This window comes from Tachysurus fulvidraco, chromosome 24 (assembly GCF_022655615.1).
Source record: "Tachysurus fulvidraco isolate hzauxx_2018 chromosome 24, HZAU_PFXX_2.0, whole genome shotgun sequence".
Taxonomy (NCBI): domain Eukaryota; kingdom Metazoa; phylum Chordata; class Actinopteri; order Siluriformes; family Bagridae; genus Tachysurus; species Tachysurus fulvidraco.
The window spans coordinates 14,599,615-14,622,267 of NC_062541.1; the positions used below are offsets into that span (position 1 = coordinate 14,599,615).

The window sequence follows — 22,653 nt, forward strand, 5'->3', positions numbered from 1 at the left end:
CACGTCTGTCAGTATAACATTAACACGTCTGTCAGTATAACATTAACACGTCTGTCAGTATAACGTGAACATTAACACGTCTGTCAGTATAACGTGAACACGTCTGTCAGTATAACATTAACACGTCTGTCAGTATAACGTGAACATTAACACGTCTGTCAGTATAACGTGAACACGTCTGTCAGTATAACATTAACACGTCTGTCAGTATAACGTGAACATTAACGCGTCTGTCAGTAAAACATTAACATTAACACGTCTGTCAGTATAACGTGAACATTAACACTGTCAGTATAACATTAACACGTCTGTCAGTATAACGTGAACATTAACGCGTCTGTCAGTAAAACATTAACATTAACACGTCTGTCAGTATAACGTGAACATTAACACTGTCAGTATAACATTAACATTGATAACGTTTCTTATCTAGAGCTCTAATGAGAGATATAATCAGTATGTTTATGGAAATGTAACTCAAAAAGGAAATGTAACTCAAAAAGCCTCCCAGTATGCAACTCCTCCAGGGCCCGGACGAGCCGAGCCACAAATCAGGCTTAAATAATCTATTCAACTCTTTAGAAGGCGATAAAGAGATGATGGGTTAGAAAGTCCTAAACAGAGGGAGGGGAGTCATCATAATCAAGATGAGATGGGCCTCTGAATGCATATAAAATGCCACTTGACTGGCCATATAATCACGGCAGCGGCTCTAGCGTAATTCAGATGCAGGGCTGGTGTACCAGCGGGCCGACAATGCGGAGTGGTCTCTGCTTTCCAAACGGGGCTCGAGTATCATAAATCGCAACAGGAGGTAAAAGAAAAGGCCTGCTAAGCTTTTAATAACACTCAGGGCGTATAACTCTCAGTGCACGCTGTCAGCCTGGCGAGGCCAAGCATTGAGACAGAAACATGAAGGAAATGTTTATGAAGTTTAGAGCGATAAAATTGCCTTCGTTGGAATTCGAGCTGGATCTCTGGGTACACACAAAGCTGTGTGAAATAGTGAGGGAGAGAGAGAGAGGGAGAGAGAGAGAGAGAGAGAGAGAGCATCAGAGAAACAGAGCGAAAGACAGAGTGTCAGAGAAAAGGAGAGAGACAGAGTGTCAGAGAAACAGAGGGAGAGAAGGAGAGACAGAGAGTGCTAGAGAGACAGAGTGTCAGAGAAATAAAGAGATAGAAAAAGAGAGAAAGACAGCAAGTGTGTCACAGAAACAGAGAAAGTCAGATAGAGAAGGAAGGAGGAAGAGAATCTCACCATTGAACCACATAAGAGGTGCTGTTGTGGCTAATAGAGGATGAGTGTTTGATCCAGTCTCCATCAGGCAGTTGGCGCAGCTGTAGTGTGAAATAGCGAACTGGTGAAGAACCATCTCCCCCTGGCACCCAGTCCAACCTGAGCTGGCGTGACTGAACCTGGTCCTGAGGCACCCTGAGCTGCAGTGGAGGCTGAGGCCGCTCTGAGACACAGACACACAGAGAGAGAGAGAGAGAGAGAGAGAGAGAGAGAGAGAGAGAGAGAGAGAGAGAGAGAGAGAGAGAGAGAGAGATGAGCAGGAGTGCAGAGGTCAGTCCCGTCTCGCTGACTAGTCTTAATCACACTGCCTCAGACAGTGGTCTGCTTGTGGGACACCACAATACTCCGGCCACATCGATTTTAACGCTCCGAATCGATGCACACAGGCATAATTGTTTATTTAAAGGTGGACACTATCGATCACTATTAAAGATGCCGATCATGCAAAAGACAAAGCATCACCTGGATCCTGCATCAGATCACATCGCCTTCCCCTGGTATTTCTTTAAACAGGTCTGATCTATAAAAGTCTGAAATGACTTTACAGGTTTCTTTAAAAAAGCTTTCTCAGAAATGAAGAAAGGGACCATTACGCTATGGCAGAGCCGAGGCTTTCTCCATCTAGATTACATTTAGCCATTAATCTGATTAAAAGAGCTTAACTGCAAGATCTTCAATAGATGAACTCAAATTTTGCCCTATTTGGAAAAAGAGAACAAAATAACTTGACTCAATGCCTAGTATTTCTAAAGGTGATGCAAGCACCGTGACCCTGTCAAGGGCAGAAAATAAAGCAGCCGTTAAAGATCGATGGTCACGCTATATATTGTGTGTATGCCTGTGTGTGTGTGTGAGAGAGAGAGAGAGAGAGAGAGAGAGAGAGAGAGAGAGAGAGAGGGTCAAAGAGAGGAAGAATCACCTCTGATCTCTGTAGTGATGACCACAGCTTGTGCGGCTGTACCCCAGCCCTGCTGAGTTTTGGCTGAAATCCTAAAGATATAAGCAGATTCTGGGAGCAAGCCGCTGGCAGTGAACTGTGTGGTATCTGTGCCCACCTCCACCGTGGTGAACTTATTCGGATCTCCAGAATCCAGCCGGTATGCTACCTGATACCCTAAAAAAAAACAGATAGCATGATGATATGAACGCTTTGTCTGAAACACATGGATCAACGTTGTTGCGTCTACAACAGACGACCGGGAAAAAAAACTTAAACAGATGCTCAAAACAGATCAAAAATTCAGAGGAAACAAAGAACAAAAGCAGACAGAAGAAAAAAAAAAACAACAACAAATCATTTCCTCATCAATCCCACACAACTGTTTGAAAGTAAAACACCTACAATGCTGACATTTCGGATGATGAATGACTTTCAAAAGGTTCTCGCTGCTTTTGGAAAATCCGCTCCGCTATCGCTATAAGCCACAAATAAACCAGCCGTTCACTTTGTCAGCTTTTTCCTAATCGGTATCTTAAAAACAACAAAAAAACAAACAAAACAAAACGACAGTTCACAGTAAGCAGACGCTGTACTGTTGTGGAAAATGTTTGCTTATTGCTTCGCTCATAGCGCGCTGTAATGTAAGCTAATAATATTTACATGGGAGTGTTTTCTGGCTTGTGTGATTGCTAAATGGAGGGTTTGAACAAGTCTTTGTTTTCCAGCTGAGAGGTGCAGAAGGAAGGCATGGCTAGTCGCATTACTCTTCAATCTTCCATCTGTGTAGCATCAGGAGGAGCGACAAGTGTGGCAAACAAATGCTGACATTACTGGGAAACTCTGCAGATCGGAAGGCGTGGGCCGAGCCTGGCTGAGTCAGAGATGAAACATGATTACATCGATCATGCCGTGTGTTTGTTCGTTGCTTTGGCCCTTTGGCTGTACAGTAATAAGGTAGAGCATCTCACATGGTGGAGCATGCAGTACTCTTAGACTGCTATTTCATTCTAATGTCCACTTCAGGCATTAGGGGCTGTGAGAAATAGCATCCATCTCCTCGCTATATGCAGGCGCATTGACGCATACACACCCTCAATATGTTGGTGCCAAGCTCTGTTTTCCAAGCCGTGGCTGTGCATCAAAACAGACGGAGCTGAGTTTTGCTTTGCATGAAGACAAAATCAAAACTGCCAAAGGCTCGAGCGATAGTCTGGGTCGTCAAACCTCCAACAGAAATCGTCAGACAGTGATATCTGAGCTGAAACATGATTTGTTCCTATAGCACAGAGTTTAAAAAGGTCAAAGCAGCTTTGTGCTACTGCTACTGCACAAAGCTGCTTCATTTCTCTGATACGATGATAGTACGAGCTTCTGTGGCTCAAGGCGATGAGCTTCTCCTCTCGTGTCAGAGGTTGCGGGTTCAGATCCAGCCTTGGGGTAATTGTAAGCAAAGTCCTTAACCTTTAATTATTAGATATGAGATAAATGTAAGTCTCTCTGGATAAGGATGTCTGGTAAATAACATTAATATTACGCGTCAATAAAAACCATGCCACGACCTCATCATCAGCACCATGTACGTTCTCTCTGATCGCGCTGTAACACACGTGGCAAATTACAGACAGAGAGTTGACCAAAAGTCAAGAGAGTCTCCTCTGCCTACTGAAGTACGGTTCTGTTAAAGCACAAAGAAATGAAACGGGTCCTGGGAGTAGCACTTTCTTATAAGAAAGGTAATTAGCAAGGGTTCACAGAGAAAGAATTGTCCGTGTCTACATTTGTTCCGCTCCGGGGGCTTAACGCGGGCGGGTGTGAAACCTAGAGTCGAGGTTTCTCAGGTCAGGGGAGTGCTCAGCTCAGAGAAGAGGTGTGGAGAGAGGAAGCTGGGGACAGATTTAAGCAGGATCATTCTCACTACTGCAGATTCAAACATCAAACTCCCGCCCAGCATTGCTCGCTTGCTCTAGATTATTATTTTTTTTACATAGAGAACGTCTTTTGACGCCTTTCTGAAACTGGATTACATATCAGACTGGCGATGAATAAAACGATCTGACATGACTTAAAGCGATGTCAGCAGTTTGAAGGCAAAACAAAACAATATTAAAAAATAAATAAATAAATAAATAAATAAAAGCTCATATTCGGGCCCTTTTTTTTTTGCACCGTGCTTGTGCATTGCAATAGAGTTTTCCTGTTTTGTGTCACGATTTTGAGCAGCATGTGTTTGTAGCAGCGCTACACTATACACAGTGCGTCGACTACTCCGAGCTTCGGTCGCTATGAGCTGTTAATCAGTCTAATCTTATTAAAGTGGTGTTTTCCCTCCTCTCATTCTCCTCCTCCCTAACACACAAATGGTCTTTAATCTTACGTGCAGTGAGTTTGCAACAGTTCATGGATCTCAGCTGGAGATGAAAATCCTAGTAGGCTCTGGATGGCGGAAGGCGAGGAACAACGTGTTCAGGCGTCACATTATAGAACGTGGAGCAGATGGTTTACGAAGATTACTACATCCTCAGGTGTGTTTGTGAATAAAATACAAAACTGAATAGTTTTTGTCTTAGGATCAGTGCTGTCTTACCCAAAATGATGCCGTTCGGGTCTACAGGAGGCTGCCAGACCACCCTGACTTCCGACAGACGCACCTCGGGGAACACCAGTCTCATAGGTGGCCCTGGAACTGAAAACAACACATGGAGAAGATTAGGGCATTAAACATCAGTACGATATTAATATAATCATCTTAAAAGTAGAAGCCTTTATTTTGTCACATTGACATTACAGCACAGTGACATTCTTTCTTCACATATTACAATATTGAAGGTTGGAGTAAAGAGGTTTAAGGGCCTTGATCAAGGGCCCAACAGTGACAGCTTGGAAGTGCTGGGGCTTGAACCCTAATCCTCTGATCAACAACTCAGACCGTTGACCCTAACATGACATTATTGACATGAGATATCAAAATATCACAATTCAGTCCCACTAATCCCGCCTTAACAATAAGATTAAGGATAAATGTGTGAAAACACAGATTACAGTGTCACAAACGGAAGAAAAAAACAATACAGCGCTGCCAAGGACTGCTTTTAAGTGACTGTAGTACAATATCTCCGCCAGCGTCTTTCCGTGAGAGATGTGAGTTTTTTGCTCTTTGTCTCAGAGAGCTTATTATCTGTGTGTGTGTGTGTGTGTGTGTGTGTGTGTGTGTGTGTGTGTGTGTGTGTGTGTGTGTGTGTGTGCACATGCATGTGTGTGTGTTTATATGCAGATAGAGTTACAGTACGCTCGCCTGAGGACTCCAGGCAAACTGCAGAGGCTCAACAAGATCAGTGACAGGATGGTTTCTCAGATTCGACGAGAAAAGCAAAGCAAAGAAAAAAACAGCCCCAGACAAACAGACCAACAAACAAAACAGAGATGGATGTGTCTTCATTTTCACACTCTGCTTGAGTTTCAGTGGGCTGTGCAGGTGGAATAGATTTTGTGCGGGTTAAAGGGAAGCGTGTTGCCTAGGGGTGGGAAATTGATGAGGTTGGAGGACCTCAGGCTACAGCACCTGATGTACGCAAGCTGCCCGTCAATGTAAACCAGGGTCTGGTGTGTGTGTATGTATCTGCTCCGTTTCAAAAGTACCCCCTACAGACCGCCAAACTGAACCCCACCCTGTGGGCACTGACCTGATAATCTGATAACACTCCAGAAACCCAGACGAACTTTCCTACAAACAGAACACAAACACACCGGGCAGATCTAGACAGCAAGGCCTGATGGGACCTTGTTGCCCTTCAAACTCTACTGTATATCAAAATCTCTCAAAACTATGGCTTCTCCTGGACCGTTTGCTTACTTCTCTGTGGATTTGTCGAGCTGTAATGCTTGGTTAGGGGGGGCCTGTATTTCACTTCCTGGCAGTTATCACACGTATAAATCTCACACATCCAACATAGATTTGATTTGTATTGCTTTTTTTTTCATCATGGTGTTCGAGGCCAAAAGGACATTCACTCACACACACACACACACACACACACACACACACACACACACACACACACACACACACACACACACACACACACACACACTTGTATACTGAGCTCCCTCGGTTCTTCTCTTCTTTCCACTGTGTATTGCTTGCATTCATCATCCTGCTATCAGCTGCACTGTGGTTTTTGTGGCTGTTCCAGAGATTAGACTTTAGCTGAGTGCGAGTGCTGTTTATGCACAAATCGCAAAAACTACGTTTCCCTTTAATTACTCCGTAATTAGAAAATCAGCCGTGTAGCCGTTTCATAATAAGGCGCTGCTTAATAAAATCACTTTTTGACCCAGTGTTACTTCCCAGGAAACCGCTAATGACCCCCTTCCTGATCTGATCGAGCGATGGAGGACGGATAAACGTCCGGTCTGCTATCGAGGTTTCCTGATACGGCCTGATAAAACTCGATTACAGGGTGTTTCACCTAGCGGGTGAGCTATGAGCGGATCGGCGAGTGCATTCCAGCAGAATATCACGAAATGCAGCAAAGGCAGGGCTGCGTGTGGCTCTGTGTTATGGTTTACATCATAGTATAATGAGCCTTATTCTGGAGGGGATTTTAAAAGGCAAACAAACATAATTGCCAACGAGATCGAGTGAGCACAGACAATGGGTTATTTCTTAGGCGTTGCGTCTTTCATAAAAGAGAAACGACACGTCCGGGACACTTGTCCTGACAGACATACATTTCTTTTTATTCATATTTGGTTCATTTTCATCTTGGGTAGGTGTTTTATCCTGGTGGGTTTATGGATTATCAGGGGAACTATGAGGATGAGAGAGGAACAAGACACCGGATGACACACTCACACATTTACACTTTGGGGCAGTTCATGTTTTTGTGTGAAAGAAGGAAACTGGGGGGACATGGTGGCTTAGTGGTTAGCACGTTCGCCTCACACCTCCAGGGTTGGGGGTTCGATTCCCGCCTCCGCCTTGTGTGTGTGGAGTGTGCATGTTCTTCTCGTGCCTCGGGGGTTTCCTCCTGGTACTCCGGTTTCCTCCCCCGGTCCAAAGACATGCATGGTAGGTTGATTGGCATCTATGGAAAATTGTCTGTAGTGTGTGAGTGTGTGTGTGAATGAGAGAGTGTGTGTGTGCCCTGTGATGGGTTGGCACTGCGTCCAGGGTGTATCCTGCCTCGATGCCCGATGACGCCTGAGATAGGCACAGGCTCCCCGTGACTCGAGGTAGTTCGGATTAGCGGTAGAAAATGAGTGAGTGAGAGAAGGAAACTGGGAAACCCACAGGAAACCCAAACACTCGACAAACCCTAAAAACTCAGGATGAAACCCTCGAGCTGTGAGGTGGCAAAACTCCCACCCCTTCTGTCTCACCGAATCCGCCACCAGTTTCAAATTTACTTTGACAGATCGACTCTATTAATGTGATCCAGCTGCATTTAAAATCGCTCCAAGGATATCACAGAGCTGGCTTGAAAAGGAAAAAAAAAAAAAAAACTTCTCTCTAAAAGGAATATTTCAGCTCTAATATACGAAGCGCCTGGATTATTTAAACGCAGAGCCGTACAGTTTGGAGCGTAAGTGCTTGATGAAATTAAAGCCTAGCTTTATGACAGTAGTGGACTTTTAATGGGATCTATATTAGATAAACGGTTGCGACATGGCATTTTGATGAGAGGAGTCTGACAAAAGCTGTCAACACATCTCTAGGTTAAAAAGGGGAAGCTGGTGGATAGTTTCCAATCTCCACGTCTGAAGTAAAACGCCTCTCTCGACCAATCTACGAATCCCTGGTGTGCTTACAAACCCGAATGTGCTGCGGATTAGTTTCTGCAGCGATATGTTTAGAAAAATCCTGGCTGAGTCAATGACCATTATTTGTAATGTATGACAAAACAGCAGCCCTCCCGTAGGAAGCCTTCAGCTCGCAGATTTACACGGCTGCTTCACAGTTTGTTTCATGTTGCCGTCCGTAGCGTAAACATTCACGGGCTTCATCGTCCTAGCTGAAATCAACAGTGGCTGTTGCAACATTGATCTTTTTTTTCATTTAACAGATCGCTTTGTATGACAGCCTAACCGAACCTAACCCTAAAAGGCAATTTTCAGAAGCAGTGAATGGATGTATATAAATCCACAGAATGCAAAGCTTCGCCTCATGAAGCGGCGCAGTGAAAGAAACGACTCGCTGTCACACCACACGTACACGTGCTACATATGAAAAACACAGGGTCTCTTCAGTACACAGAGCTAAGAGCAGGCTTTTTTTTTTCCCTGTACAGAGCAACTTTTTTATCCCCCACACACACAAGTCTTTCACTTTATTAGAGCTGTATCAGTCGGACCACTTCTGGTACAACGAGTACGAGACGCCTCATAAAACGCGGGACATCTGACATCTCATAAAACGTGAGAGCGCTTGGTCAAGGAGCGTGCACATAAAAGTCTTAGGCCGGATGAGTCATAACGCTGAGCTCCTGCTCTAGTAATCAAGAACGTGTCAAAGCCGCTTTTAATCTTCACAATGACACCGAAACCTTTCATCTAAAACAGACTCGAACAGATGAAGCTATTCCTCTGGAGCTAACTGTATTGTGTGTGGATACACACTCACACTCTCGTCATGTTTTTTAGGACAAATCCATTGCCTAGTTAATGTAAGCGGAAAAGTAGGTGTCGCTACAGTATGCCTCGGTTCCTCTGTGTCCATTAACAGAAAGAGAGAAATGATGAATCATCTCCACACAGCAGTGACACTGCCATGATAGTGTGTGTTACACAGGTGCAGGAGAAACGCCGAGGCCTTGTACATTATGTACACATTTTACTAGCAGCCTACTTTGTGGATGTGTAGGACAGTCCAGATACTTCCTTGTACTGTGTGTGTGTGTGTGTGTGTGTGTGTGTGTGTGTGTGTGTGTGTGTGTGTGTGTGTGTGTGTGTTTCTGCTTAACTGCATCTCTATTCTAAACTTAATTGTCCCAATCACTCACTCACACCTTTACTCACTCACACCTTTACTCCCTCACACCTGGACGCACCACGACGCACACCGTTACCTCACACATGGACCACGCACGCTTACTCACCACCACCACACCTTTACTCCCAGCACACTTATCACGCACTCCTTAATCACTCACTCACGCACACCTTTACTCCCCACACCGTACGCACTCACTCACGCACTCACACCTTACTCCTCACACCTTACGCACCACTCACCACACCTTGATCCGCACACTGGACTCACGCACGCACTCACACTGTACTCCTCCACCTTTACTGGATCACTCGCACTCACACCTTACGCCCCCCTCACACCTTACTCACTCACTCACTCACTCACACCTTTACTCCCTCACACCTTTACTCACTCACTCACTCACACCTTTACTCCCTCACACCTTTACTCACTCACTCACTCACTCACACCTTTACTCCCTCACACCTTTACTCACTCACTCACTCACTCACACCTTTACTCCCTCACACCTTTACTCACTCACTCACTCACACCTTTACTCCCTCACACCTTTACTCACTCACTCACTCACACCTTTACTCCCTCACACCTTTACTCACTCACTCACTCACACCTTTACTCCCTCACACCTTTACTCACTCACTCACTCACACCTTTACTCCCTCACACCTTTACTCACTCACTCACTCACACCTTTACTCCCTCACACCTTTACTCACTCACTCACTCACACCTTTACTCCCTCACACCTTTACTCACTCACTCACTCACACCTTTACTCCCTCACACCTTTACTCACTCACTCCTTTACTCACTCACACCTTTACTCACTCACTCCCTCACTCACCTTTACACTCTCTCTCTCTCTCTCTCTCTCTCTCTCTCTCTCTCTCTCTGTGTCTCTCTGTGTCTCTCTGTGTATAGGGATAATACAATAAAGGAAATATAGCCCACCATCATCTTTAGTCCTTTCCAGGATGGCAGGGCTGCTGATCTGTCCGTCTCCGATGCGTGTGAATGCTAGTACTTGGATCTCATACAGCACATACTTGCGCAGGTTCCTCAGTAACACCGACTGCGTCAGGTTCCCCTTCACCAGCTGCACTTGTGGCTCCGAACCCGAGTCGTTTTCCCGGTACAGCACCTGAAAAGACAACACACGAACACCATGAACATTCAGGACACCTCATTAGGCAGGATCTGAGACCAGCAGGCTGCTGTCTTTTTCACATGAAGCCTTCACGTTTTGTTGACTTTAGACAAAAGAACATATGCTCTAAGATTATGGGTTCATAGCTGCTCTTTCCACCACATATATTTGTCCTTCCATACACAAGCGGAGTCACTTAGTGCTCAGCTCATCATTAAGCGACAAATACATTTCATATTTCAATTTCATATAATCTTTAATGTATAATAATTCCTGTCTGATGCATCCTGAGGCCCTGCTTCTGCTTGGAGTCTCATCGCACCCTGATGTTGAGGATGGACCACATGAGCAATCAGAAGACACATGACATTACTGTTGATGGTGCCACTTAGAAACCATGAAGATGGTTTAGGACTGGAATTGATATGAACAGCTTTACTGCCTTGGTTTAGGACTACAATTTGGTATGATAGCTTTAGGGCTGCGAATGTCACGAACAGTTTCACTCAAGTCTCCTTCAGCAAACAGCCCATAACCTCAACAAAAAACATTCATGTTAAACCTTGAATGACTTTCCTGGTTACAGTACATAATTGAACCTTGGTATCATATAGTTCAATTCAATTCAATTCGATTCAATTCAAGTTTATTTGTATAGCGCTTTTTACAATGTCTATTGTAAAAAGCGCTATACAAATAAACTTGAATTGAACTTGAAAAAATAATAAAAGAAGTAAGAATTTACAGAATAAAAATTCTAGATTATTATTAGATATATATAGTTCACAATGTGTATGTATTTATTTCCCTATGAGCAAGTCTGAGATGACTCAGGCAGCAGTGGCGAGGAAAAACTCCCTTAAATTGGTAAAGGAAGAAACCTTGAGAGGAACCGGACTCAAGGGGGAACCCATCCTCATATGGGTGACACTGGGGGTGTGATTGTAATATACAGTCAAACAAATGTTGTATTGGTGTGAGGTTCAAGGACTTCTGATCTTCTGAGTACCACAGAGTCTAACTGGAGATGTCTCAGGATTCTTAGAGTCGGCCTCGGCTCAGTGGACGTCCAAAGGCTTCGTCCCACAGAGGACGTTGGGAGCTGGTACAGTGTCTGGATGCCTCGGGATGGGTACAAAGAGAAAAGCAGTGGAAAGGGATTAACATATCTGCTGTTCATAAAAATGTGCCGGTCTGATGTACTGGTGCATGATATTATGGGATGTATTATGTGTACGCCTGACTAAAGAGATGAGTTTTTAATCTACATTTAAACTGGGAAAGTGTGTCTGCGCCCCGAACACTATCAGGAAGACTATTCCAAAGTTTGGGAGCTAAATAAGAAAATGCTCTACCACCTTTAGTAGACTTAGATATTCTGGGAACTAGCAGAAGTCCTGAGTTTTGTGATCTCAGAGAGCGTGAAGGATTGTAACGTGTTAGAAGACTAGTTAGATACATGGGAGCTAAACCATTAAGAGCCTTGTACGTAAGTATATATATATATATATATATATTAGACAAATTTAGAAGGGAAATGATTTATAATCACACTCTCTGATGTCATCCAAATGAGGATGTGGTTCCCTTTTCAGTCTGGTTCCTCTCATGGTTCGTCAGGGAGTTTAACATTATATCTATCGATAAACGTATATCCCGGATGTATATATTTACGTATAGAAATGAAAATCTGAAAATCAGATCAAACCGATTCACAATTAAAGATGAATAATTTTTTTTAGGGTTAAATTTAATTCTTGACAATGCTGCAAATCTATTACAAAGTTATTTCCAAAGGATTTTTCTTCCTGCCTTTTCGCTCTTTAACGTTAACTTTGCGTTTGTACTAAAACTTAAAAAAAATCTAAAATCGAATGGAACGTTCAGAACATCCAGAGAGGTCAGAAACCGCACAGAAGAATAACACCTACGTTCTCATCAGATGTCCGCCGAGGATTTACTTGTTGTGTGTTTGTTTCATTTCGCTTTAAAATCAGTCGAATATGAGGAAACGTTCGAGCGCGGCGAGCGAAACGAGACGACCTCTCTCTCAGCTCCAATTGAAGAAATATATTTTACGCCGGTCTAGCTGGAGTTGCAAAACAGCCGGGACGTGCTGAATCGCTGGAAATGCGAAAGCACAAGGCCCTCTCCTCAAAGGGGAAAATGATTCTGCTCTTGCATGCCATTTCATCATATGGAGTATGATCTGAGGGCTTGGGAGGGTGTGATCATGCATGAAAGTCAAGCTTTTACCAAGTGAAAAACATTTATGCACTACAGCTGAGGACTTCTAAATGTATTCAAAAATTTTTTTTTCTTGCCCTTTCAGCATCCTTCCAGGTAAAAGCCCCTGACCACGGACTGCTAGGTTCACGCGTTCGGTCGCTACCTTATATCCAAGGATGTTGCCGTTCTGCTGCGGATCTGGAACAGGTCCCCAGGTCACCAGGATGCGTGTAGAGCTCACGGCTTCGGCTGTCACGTTCTCCGGAGCTCCAGATGGAACTGTGCAATCAAACAAAACAAACATTATCTACCAGATTACATGCTACACTATCAGGTGTAATGGGGAAAGGGTGGCCGAAAATATCGTGTGTGTGTTGTGTGTGAGTGTGTGTTGTGTGTGTGCGTGTGTGTGTTGTGAGCAGATGAGGTTAGGTGGGATGAGTGTGTGAGTAAGAGCAAACCACAATAAAAGATTGACAAACACTTAGCAGTATCCAGAATTCATCAAGCAGCCAGGCACCCATTAGAGATTGGCTACTGCAAACGCATGCGATTTTGCAATTACTGTTAACCAAGCATGATGCTCTGCTGTTTCAGTAAAGTGTTTTTTTTTTTTTGTCACTAGAGGCATGCAGTACCCATTCTGCTTCTATAAAAAAGCCTGATATGCCAAGACCGCGGCAATGATAGCATCGACAGAATGAAATTGAACCGGCACCTGTTCATATCCAGAGGAGCGATTAGCAAGAGAATGAACATTTCCAGATGCTCCTTCTGTGAAGCTGTGTTCATTCAAAAAGCCATCTCTGCTCAAGATGTGCCGAATGAAAACATAAACCTGTCTGTTTTATTTGGCAGATGTGATGCTAACTACCATTGTGTGTGTGTTTAGGTTTGTGATCGAGTTTCATTACCCGACTCTCGTGTCCGCCCCTTTACAGGCTCGCTCCAGGGTCCAGGCCCGATAGAGTTGAAAGCCTGAATCTGGAACAGGTACTCGGTCCACTCTTCTAAGCCCTCCAGTGTGATCTCTCTCTCCAGTTTGTCGTTCACCACCTTAGTGCTGGCGTCACCCGGCTGATTGGCGCGCCACACCCTCACCCTGTAGCCCACGCTCTCCGGGTTCCCATTATACTCTGTCTCCGGCAGAGGCTGCCAGAGAGCGAGAGCGAGAAAGCGAGAGAGAGAGAGAGAGAGAGAGAGAGAGAGAGAGAGAGAGCTATCAATCGTTGCTCAGGCTCGCTGGAGTCTGTACGCGGCGTCTGCAGTGGGTGGCCTATTAAACTGGCATGGCCCAATAAAAGCATAACTCACACCAGATTATCCTTCATCATCTTTATGCACCTTCTTGGCAGCGTTTAAAAAAAATTAAGCCAATGCCAATGACCGGCAAAAACATCAGCGCTTGTCTACTTTTAATTGGAGCTGAATTTAGAAAAGTTGGAAATTTGAGCACACGCGCCGGTATATTGCCGTTTTTTATTTCATGTGGAAATCAATAGACGTCTAGCAGAAGAAGGCATTCAGCCGAGCAGGCTTAATACAGCGTAACGACCCGCTCTGTGAAAAGCGATGGAAGCATGGCTCGTCCTTTTGTTCGTTCTGTATCATTTTCTTACATAAATCACTTCTTCAAAAGACACAGTAAAGAATAGACAGTTGTGAATAATGCACCCTAATCAATCCGCACAGCTCTGGGGAGTACGAATCTCTTTCAGCACGCAGGACCTCTTAGTAATACATCACTCTGAAGCCTCCCATGGCAACAGGCAGGCCTACAAATGTCAGGTGAGTATGAACTACACATGGTAATGTTTTTCAATCAGAATAGGATTTAGTACTGGAATGATTTGCGGAGCCCTTGAAGGAGTTTATCTTTTTACTTTACGCTATAGAATGCTAAAACGGCACCGGAGCAAGTACCTCGAGTTATAAAGCAGGAGCAGAAAACCAAAACCAAGCTCCGGCAGCATCATTTTATTCTGGAATGAAATCCCTCGCGCATGTTTTATATCAAATCGTGTAGATATAGAAGTGTATAGGAGATTCATAACACTTTTGGTGCTCTCTCTTCACATTCTGACAGCTTCAATAAAATCAATTATCAGGAAAAAAAAACAGGCTCTGAGGAACCCTAGGCTCTGCAAATGGAGGACAAAATGATGTGGACCACCAACATCCTGTCAATCAGGACAAGCTGGCATCTCTACTCATCTGTAAATGAAATAAACTCCCTGTTTTTGGCATCTGATGAGCTTTGTATAGCGAAGCCATTTAAACAGATGAAAACTTCTGTTCTAATGTTTTATTCCAGAGTGTTTTCACTTGCATGAATAGAGTGATGTATGTCTATATGTATGAGTATGTCTATAGGTCAGAAGAAAAAAATCATTTTGCCACAAAGCATTAAACACACGTACAATTGTTTTAAAACTCCTTTAAATTAATGCTACCGACTCGAACGCTACATCTACTATGCAGTCCATACAGATGATGTGTGTGTATGCTGTACTATACTGAGCACAACATACACACATCGTCTGTATGGACTGCACAGACCCTCACAAAACACACACACTGTTTTGCACACTTTTCTGCTGTTTTTGCACAAACTGTTCAACATTTCAGCCGTTTTTGCACATATTGTACAATATCTCAGCCATTACACACATACTATACAATATTTCAGTCATTTGCTGTTTTTTTTTTGCTGTTTATATTATCCCGATGATCCGCTGCTAAGAAACTGTGTTCATTCTAATGTTACTGCACGAAATATTGTTTGAACATTCAGTATTCACATACAGTATGTACACCGGTCGGTCGGCACTGTTTCTGTTTACTGTTTATTGTCTTTTGTGTATTGCATTTTTTGTACTTTTTGTATTGTCTTGTAACTTTATGTCTGCACTGTTTTTTGTCCTGCACTGTCTTTTGTCCTGCACTGTCTTTTGTCCTGCACTGTCTTTTGTCCTGCACTGTTTGCACCAGGTTGCACAGTTGCACTTTATGTGGCTAAGACTACTTACATGTCCTTAACCCTGTCTTTGTTTTATGTAGCATCCTGATCCTGGAGAAATGTTGTCTCATTTCACTGTGTACTGTAACAGCTATATATGGTTGAAATGACAATAAAAGCTTCTTGACTTGACTTGACTTGACTTGACTACTGTTAGTAAGCGCTAGTTTTCTAGCTTGTTTCGCACCAGGAAAATATCAAAGTGGCAAAAAACTTTTACCCCACCAATGTTTTTTCAGCCTGCTGGCTTTATACCAGCAAATTACACCTCTGGTAAAGAAGAGTGCTGATACTCTCTGATACATTCTCTATTCCTACTTGTCCTTTACGACTGCTGCTATTACACTGTGTCCATTCCAGTATTTCTGCACAAGCAATGTTGAGTGAACATACAGTATTTTCACTGCTCGGTGCTGTTTTTTGTTTATTGTCTTCTGTGTAATGTCTTTTGTCCCGCACTGTCTTGTTTGTCTTTTGTCCTGCACTGTCTTGTTTGTCTTTTGTCCTGCACTGTCTTGTTTGTCTTTTGTCCTGCACTGTCTTGTTTGTCTTTTGTCCTGCACTGTTTGCACCAGGTTGCACGGGTGCACTTTATGTGGCTAGGACTATTTACTTAGTCCTCATCTCTGTCTTTGTTTTATGTAGCACCCTGATCCTGGAGAAACCTTGTCTCATCTCACTGTGTACTGCAGCAGCTATATATGGTTGAAATGACAATAAAAGCTTCTTGACTTGACTTGAGGAGAATCACCATTCTCTCTCTTGCGCTTTTTGGAAACTCAGACCTTCTCACTTATGAGACAGTCAGTCTGTTGGAACACGAAACCAGGACGAAGATAAAGCATGGCGTTTGTATGGTACGTACCATCCAACGCAACCAGACGCTGGTCTCGCTGGCCGTACGGACGCTCACGCTGCCGGGAGCCACGTCAGGAGGAGCCTGAAGAGTCTGGATCACTCGCGATGGCTCACTCGCTTCACTCGAGCCCACGATGTTCATCTGCCGCATGCGGAACCTGCAGCAACACGTGGTTCGATTTATTATGAACACATGGCTTAAAGTAGAATAAACAACAGTGTCGCTTGTGATCGTAAGAAAAAAAGAGACAGATAAAGTTTAGTTAGAGAGCTATGTCTAGAATTACAAATTCCGATTAGCCATAACATTAAAACCAAATGCTCAATATTGTGTCCTTGTCGTGCGACCAAAACACAGTCCTATACACAGCACAGTGATGCACTGTGTGTCCTGTCACCTCCCTATCAGAGCCAGTATGAACTCTCTCAGCAGTTTGTGTTACAGGATCGGTCCAGACGTGTTAACCTTCAGTCTCCATGCACATAAGTGAGCCTTGTATGTCCATGATACTGTCACCGGTTCACCGACTGTCCTAACAACCACTTGTACTAACCAATGCATCCCACAAGACCTGCTGTTCTGGGGATTCTCTGACCATCGGCTAGAAATCTCAGTTTGGCTCTTATACTTACCCATTTTTCCTGCTTCTGAACACATCAGCTTTAACAACAGATTGTTCACTTGCTGCCTGAGGCAGGTGTCAGTGTAACAAGTCACCTGTCAGTGGTTTTAATATTATGGTGGATTGGTATATAAGAGCTGGTATAATAATAATAATAATAAAAAAATTCTACTTTTTTCTAACTGTTTTTCTGCCCATAATAATGCTAGAAGTAAACATCCTCCAATTAAAGTACAAGCTACACAAAGGGATAAAGGAAACAGCTATAAGTTGTGTGTTTCTTGCTTTTGGAATAAGCACAAGTGGTAATAACTGTACATCTTTTAGTCTACGAGTTACATACGTCACGGAAATGAAACAGAATGGTTAAAACTGATGTAACTACCTCTCAGATTAGTCATAGTCCTTTCTTTTTAATTTCCGTCCCAGTCGTCATGGGCACAACGTAAAAGCAGTGATCACAATGGAAATGAAACAGCTGTTCAGGCAGCAGAGGAGCCCAGGCACTACGAGCCTCATTCTAATTGCATATTTGTGCACTAAGCATAAAGCCTACATTTATCAACCAGTCAAACAAATGGCTCCGACATGCATATGTTCTGACACAAACTGAGAGATGAGAAGAGACATAAATACACTGTAGTTTATCATGTACTGATGGAGAGGAAAAACAAAAACAACAAGGGTAGCAGCGTGGGTAATCAGGGTGTGTGTGTGTGTGTGTGTGTGTACTGACCTGTAGTGTGTGAACGGGGTCAAGTTAGGAACCTCCAGGACCTGAGCTTCTGGATCATTCTCCTTCTCATACAACACCCTCCATTCTTCTTCTTCTCCTGTGCTGCCCACCTGCATGCAATATAAGCCATAAATATGATACTACTACTAATAATAATAACAAGCACAACAAGGATAATAAATAGTACTACAAAAGCTGATTCTTATACCACCCCTAATATTGATACTAATACTAATACTAATACTAACCATAAACAAAGACTAATACTAATAAAAACACCAAGAATAAGGATGTGGTAGCCAAGTGTTTAAGGTGCTGGACTAATGATTGGAAGGTCATCAGTTTGAATCCCAGGTCCACCAAGCTGCCACTGCTGGGCCCCTAAGAAAGGCCCTTAAGCCTCAATTGCTCAGTTGTGTAAAAAATGTAAGTGACTCTGGATAAGGGTGTCTGCTAAATGCCATAAACTGATAAAAAAAATATTACTAGAGCTGCTTCTGATACCATCAATCAAATAATAAAATTCTATTTATTTATTTATTTATTTATTTGGTTAGTTAGATGTTTATCTATTTATTTAATAAACAACAACAACAACAACAACAATCATAATCATAATAATAGTAATAATAATGATGATGATGGTGATAAATACTGCAACTGCTTCTGATAACACCACCAAAAAACAATAATATTATTCATAAAACAAGTAGTACTATTCTAAAAAAAAAAAAAATAATAATAATAATAATAATAATAATAATAATAATAATGTGAGAGGAACAGCACCGAATTTTGAGATAATAATATCTCAGGTATGTGCAGCTAAAAAGACAATCGTGCAGTTTAAAGTGTTCACCATGCAGCACAGTACCAGATGTTTCTGGTACAAAGCGGAAGTGCGAGTCAGGCCTGAACCAATCAAAGCCTGCAGCACTCAGAGAGATTTACGATGACCAATGGGGTGTACTGGATATGGTAAGCATTTATGCCAATGTGATCGATGTTTGACGCGTTGCACCTTATGCCAGTGACTGCTGCTGTATTTCATAGCGGGTGTGTACTCAGCAGCTCATACCCCTCCATCCCTCCCTCTTCTCTCTCTCTCTCTCTCTCTCTCTCTCTGTCACTGACAGATTTCTGCAGCTGCAGATAGGCCTGTTTCAATCAACTTAGCAATTCAAGTGCTGCTGCATGAAAGGCTGAGCATCCCTCTGCAAGTCAGGGGCCGGCGCCCGTCTTGAAGGTTAAGTCAATTACAAATTACAAGTCACTACTATGATTCAATCTATCATTACTTTCGCAGAAGTTGCCAGCAGGGTGAGTGGGGCGGACAGCAGCTCAGGATATTTTCGGCGGTATAGAGGACGCTGCCAGAGCCAAGAAAAAAAAAGTTTGTGAAAAGAGATTGTAAGTGGAGAAAAGCTAAATCGTTCGTACCAGAACAGAACTTGCCAAATGATGCGTAGGACATTAAGAAAGTCCTATTAAAACAGATGAATCATTCGGAATCGATTGAAGTACACGTGCTGAGGGGTTTATATCGATACTGAAAGTGTGTTTATCATTATTCAGACTTCACAAACGTAGCTGAAAAACATGGAGGTGTGTCTCATTTCCCTGTGACTCTGACCTTGGACACTACAGCCTATACTTCATACCTAACATCGGCTCGAGCGAGGAACAGCGTCTGACAGTTTGATAGCACCACGGAACGTATGTTTGGGGCTGTAAATATACCGAGAAAATATGGAGTGCAATTCAAAGTCAATATTAAATACATAAATATGACACTGTTAATTCATTAATCACATTGCTGCCAGTCCAGAGAAAGTTTTTTTTTACAGCTTCGTGATCTGAGCCATGACTGAGATCTTACCTGATGAAATGTGTAAAATGTTTGGCCAGTTCTTCCTTTAAACTGTGGACACATTGTCTTTCAAAGATAACGAGAGCAGGTCTAATGAGCCACAACATCATTTGTGAAAACTGTGAATTTCAGTGCACACTTTGAGCGTCGTGTGCTCGCATTTAATCACGTGTACGATTAACTGTAAAAAAAAATCAATACTTTTGGTGTCTTGTCCTGTTGCTGGCTCCAAAACGACGACACCTTTTTTTTTTTTTTTAAAGCACAATGTGCTGGATCACTCAGTCACTCACTCACTCATTTTCTACCGCTTATCCGAACTACCTCGGGTCACGGGGAGCCTGTGGCTATCTCAGGCGTCATCGGGCATCGAGGCAGGATACACCCTGGACGGAGTGCCAACCCATCACAGGGCACACACACACTCTCATTCACTCACACACTATGGACAATTTTCCAGAGATGCCAATCAACCTACCATGCATGTCTTTGGACAGGGTGAGGAAACCGGAGTTCCCGGAGGAAACCCCCGAGGCACGTGGAGAACATGCAAACTCCACACACACAAGGCGGAGGCGGGAATCGAACCCCCAACCCTGGAGGCGTGAGGCGAACGTGCTAAAAACTAAGCCACCGCGCCCCCCCGTTGGATCAAGTGCTATTTTATACAAGCTGGCAAATAAAGGGAGTACATGTCATATTGTTAAACCAGATTTTCCCTGATTAATGTCTAATAATGACTATTGCTGCTACAATATTTAGACAATATACGAGACTTCTACTTAACATTTCTGTCATATATTCACAGTCTAGGTCACATTGTGCAAACAGCAAAATGTCAAAGAAGAATTCTTTCTTCAGTCTGCATTTTCTAGCCCGTATTTCAATAGGGAATTTTAGCCCTGTGATCCCACGCTTAAAGGTAGGAGCTTGTGTTTAAAGACAGCAGTCTAGACGCTACTGAAATACGTGCCTCAGACACTGTTGGCAAAAAAAAAAAAAACAGGCAGCCTCAGAGGCATAAACCACATGCAGGTTTTTTTAATAATCTAAATCTAATAAAACAACATAAATACCCGCAGAAGCCAAATTTCCCTCGTGTAAATACCGATGTATCTTCTGCACTCGAGTCGTCAGCTCTGGACTTTTTTTGTTTTGGCATGTGGTTTGTTAAAAGATCTTATTTTCATTTATTATTATTATAACAGTTACAAGATGATTATATGGACCTTTAGACTTGCTTGATGTGACTACTTTATATTATATTATATTATATTATATTATATTATATTATATTATATTATACCCATATAATAAGACAGGAAAAGGAACAACGTCCTGAAGCACTTACCTGTCCCTCTACAATCCATTTGGAGATGGACGTTTTCCCATCATCCCCTGCCCGGAATTTCAAAGTGGCAGACCGTGGGCTTATTTTGGAGATCTGGAGGTTTGAAGGAGGTCCAGGAAGTTCTGCAATGCCACAATAAACCTTTTACTTTAGATCAGAGGAGTCATTTTACATGAGGAATCGATCCCTTCTGGACTGCTTAGTTCGTTGTATTATTCAATCACTAGTGTGAACATCTTCAAATAAAAGCAAGGAGGTGTACCACCAAGCCCCTTCGAACCTCTTTTCCCTTCAAGTGCTGTGATAAAAAGGCTGTCTTTTAATTTTAAAAAACTTTGATGGAATTACATCGGAATTAAATCAAATAACAGACGATAGCCGTGCATCTGTCTGAAATCCCCACTGAGCTTCATAGCTGTCTGTTCCTTTAATGTCTCACAATATGTCATTTATCAGCAGGCATTATGGCTCCAGCTTGGCATTCAGCCACTTAAACATTTGTCTCTTTTCTCTGAGAGAAAATCAGCTTCTGTGCCGGTTTAAGTGAATATTTCTCCTTTTGCAGCAGGGTTTGATTTATAGATGAGCATGTACAACAACTTGCCAGCTTCTAAGTGGGAAAAGTCCGACGTAAAAGATAATTACTCATCTTCATAACCACAAGCTGAGGATGACTAGATCCGGGACGGGAACGTGAGCTGTGTCGTGTGTTCTCAGGAGGAAATGGCAGTTTAGTGGGTGGTAACAGGGCTGCATGAAGAAATCACTGATTGCAAATACATCACAGTGAATAATTCTTTTGTAATCAAGGAGTGACTTTATATCCGAAGCGAGGTGCTGTATAATGGGGAGGAAAAACAGCTAAATGAGACTGATTTGATACAACAATCCCATGTAGCAAACATAATTAGGCAAATATATGTTTATGTAAACAGCCAATTTTCAGAAATGTTCTTGCACATCAGGAATTGCAAATGTGTGTGAACGAGAAGCGAGTTGAAACAAAGGTGCTGTGGAAGGTTTTCTGTGTGGAAAACATCTCACCCGGGGGCACACCAGAGGAAATGGTAGAAGATGAGAGCGTGCCCATGCCTGCACCGGTCATGGCTGCCACCTCTAAGGTATAGGTGGTGAGAGAGGTGAGGCCGGTCACCTTGTACTCCAGTGTTGTGTTGGACATGGTGCGTTCAACACGTGACTCCTTCTGCCCTTGAGCCTCCCAGGACAGGAGGTAACCTGTGAAAAAAAACAAGCATTGCTCAGAACTGCACTTTGAGTCGTCGAGTCATAAACACTAACCAGCTAACAGCCGCTGGGAATAAGGGAATAAAACCACTCCGAAATCCCCATTTCATGAACTCCAAAGTGTGACAAATGCTCTCACGGGTCCGAAGCAGAGAAGGAATTTTTTTTTCAGAGGCTCCAGTAAGAGCTAAACACTCTCATACTCCTTGTTTGGTGAGATGGGGGACTCGGCGGAGTGACGGGTTCAGACCTTGGACCCCGTTACCTAACCCGGATCTAACTGAGACTAATAGCCAGCAGAGGTCCTGTGTAATTTGCTGTTTATTGGGAGTATTTTCCACCGC

General features: G+C 43.1%; 1 protein-coding gene across 8 annotated transcripts in view; it reads right to left on the bottom strand.

Moving 5' to 3' along the window:
* The window catches only part of sdk1a (sidekick cell adhesion molecule 1a), a 266,359-nt gene that overhangs the window by 24,972 nt on the left and 218,734 nt on the right, over nt 1-22,653 (bottom strand). For all 8 annotated transcript variants that reach the window (XM_047807755.1, XM_047807754.1, XM_027159289.2 and 5 more), the window contains 10 exons: nt 22,109-22,300; nt 21,065-21,186; nt 17,844-17,953; nt 16,492-16,642; nt 13,522-13,759; nt 12,771-12,886; nt 10,183-10,372; nt 4,822-4,920; nt 2,217-2,411; nt 1,259-1,460 (listed from right to left, as the gene is read on the bottom strand). In XM_047807755.1, the coding sequence (XP_047663711.1) occupies nt 1,259-1,460; nt 2,217-2,411; nt 4,822-4,920; nt 10,183-10,372; nt 12,771-12,886; nt 13,522-13,759; nt 16,492-16,642; nt 17,844-17,953; nt 21,065-21,186; nt 22,109-22,300 (1,615 nt within the window). The remainder of the gene's footprint in view (nt 1-1,258; nt 1,461-2,216; nt 2,412-4,821; nt 4,921-10,182; nt 10,373-12,770; nt 12,887-13,521; nt 13,760-16,491; nt 16,643-17,843; nt 17,954-21,064; nt 21,187-22,108; nt 22,301-22,653) is intronic.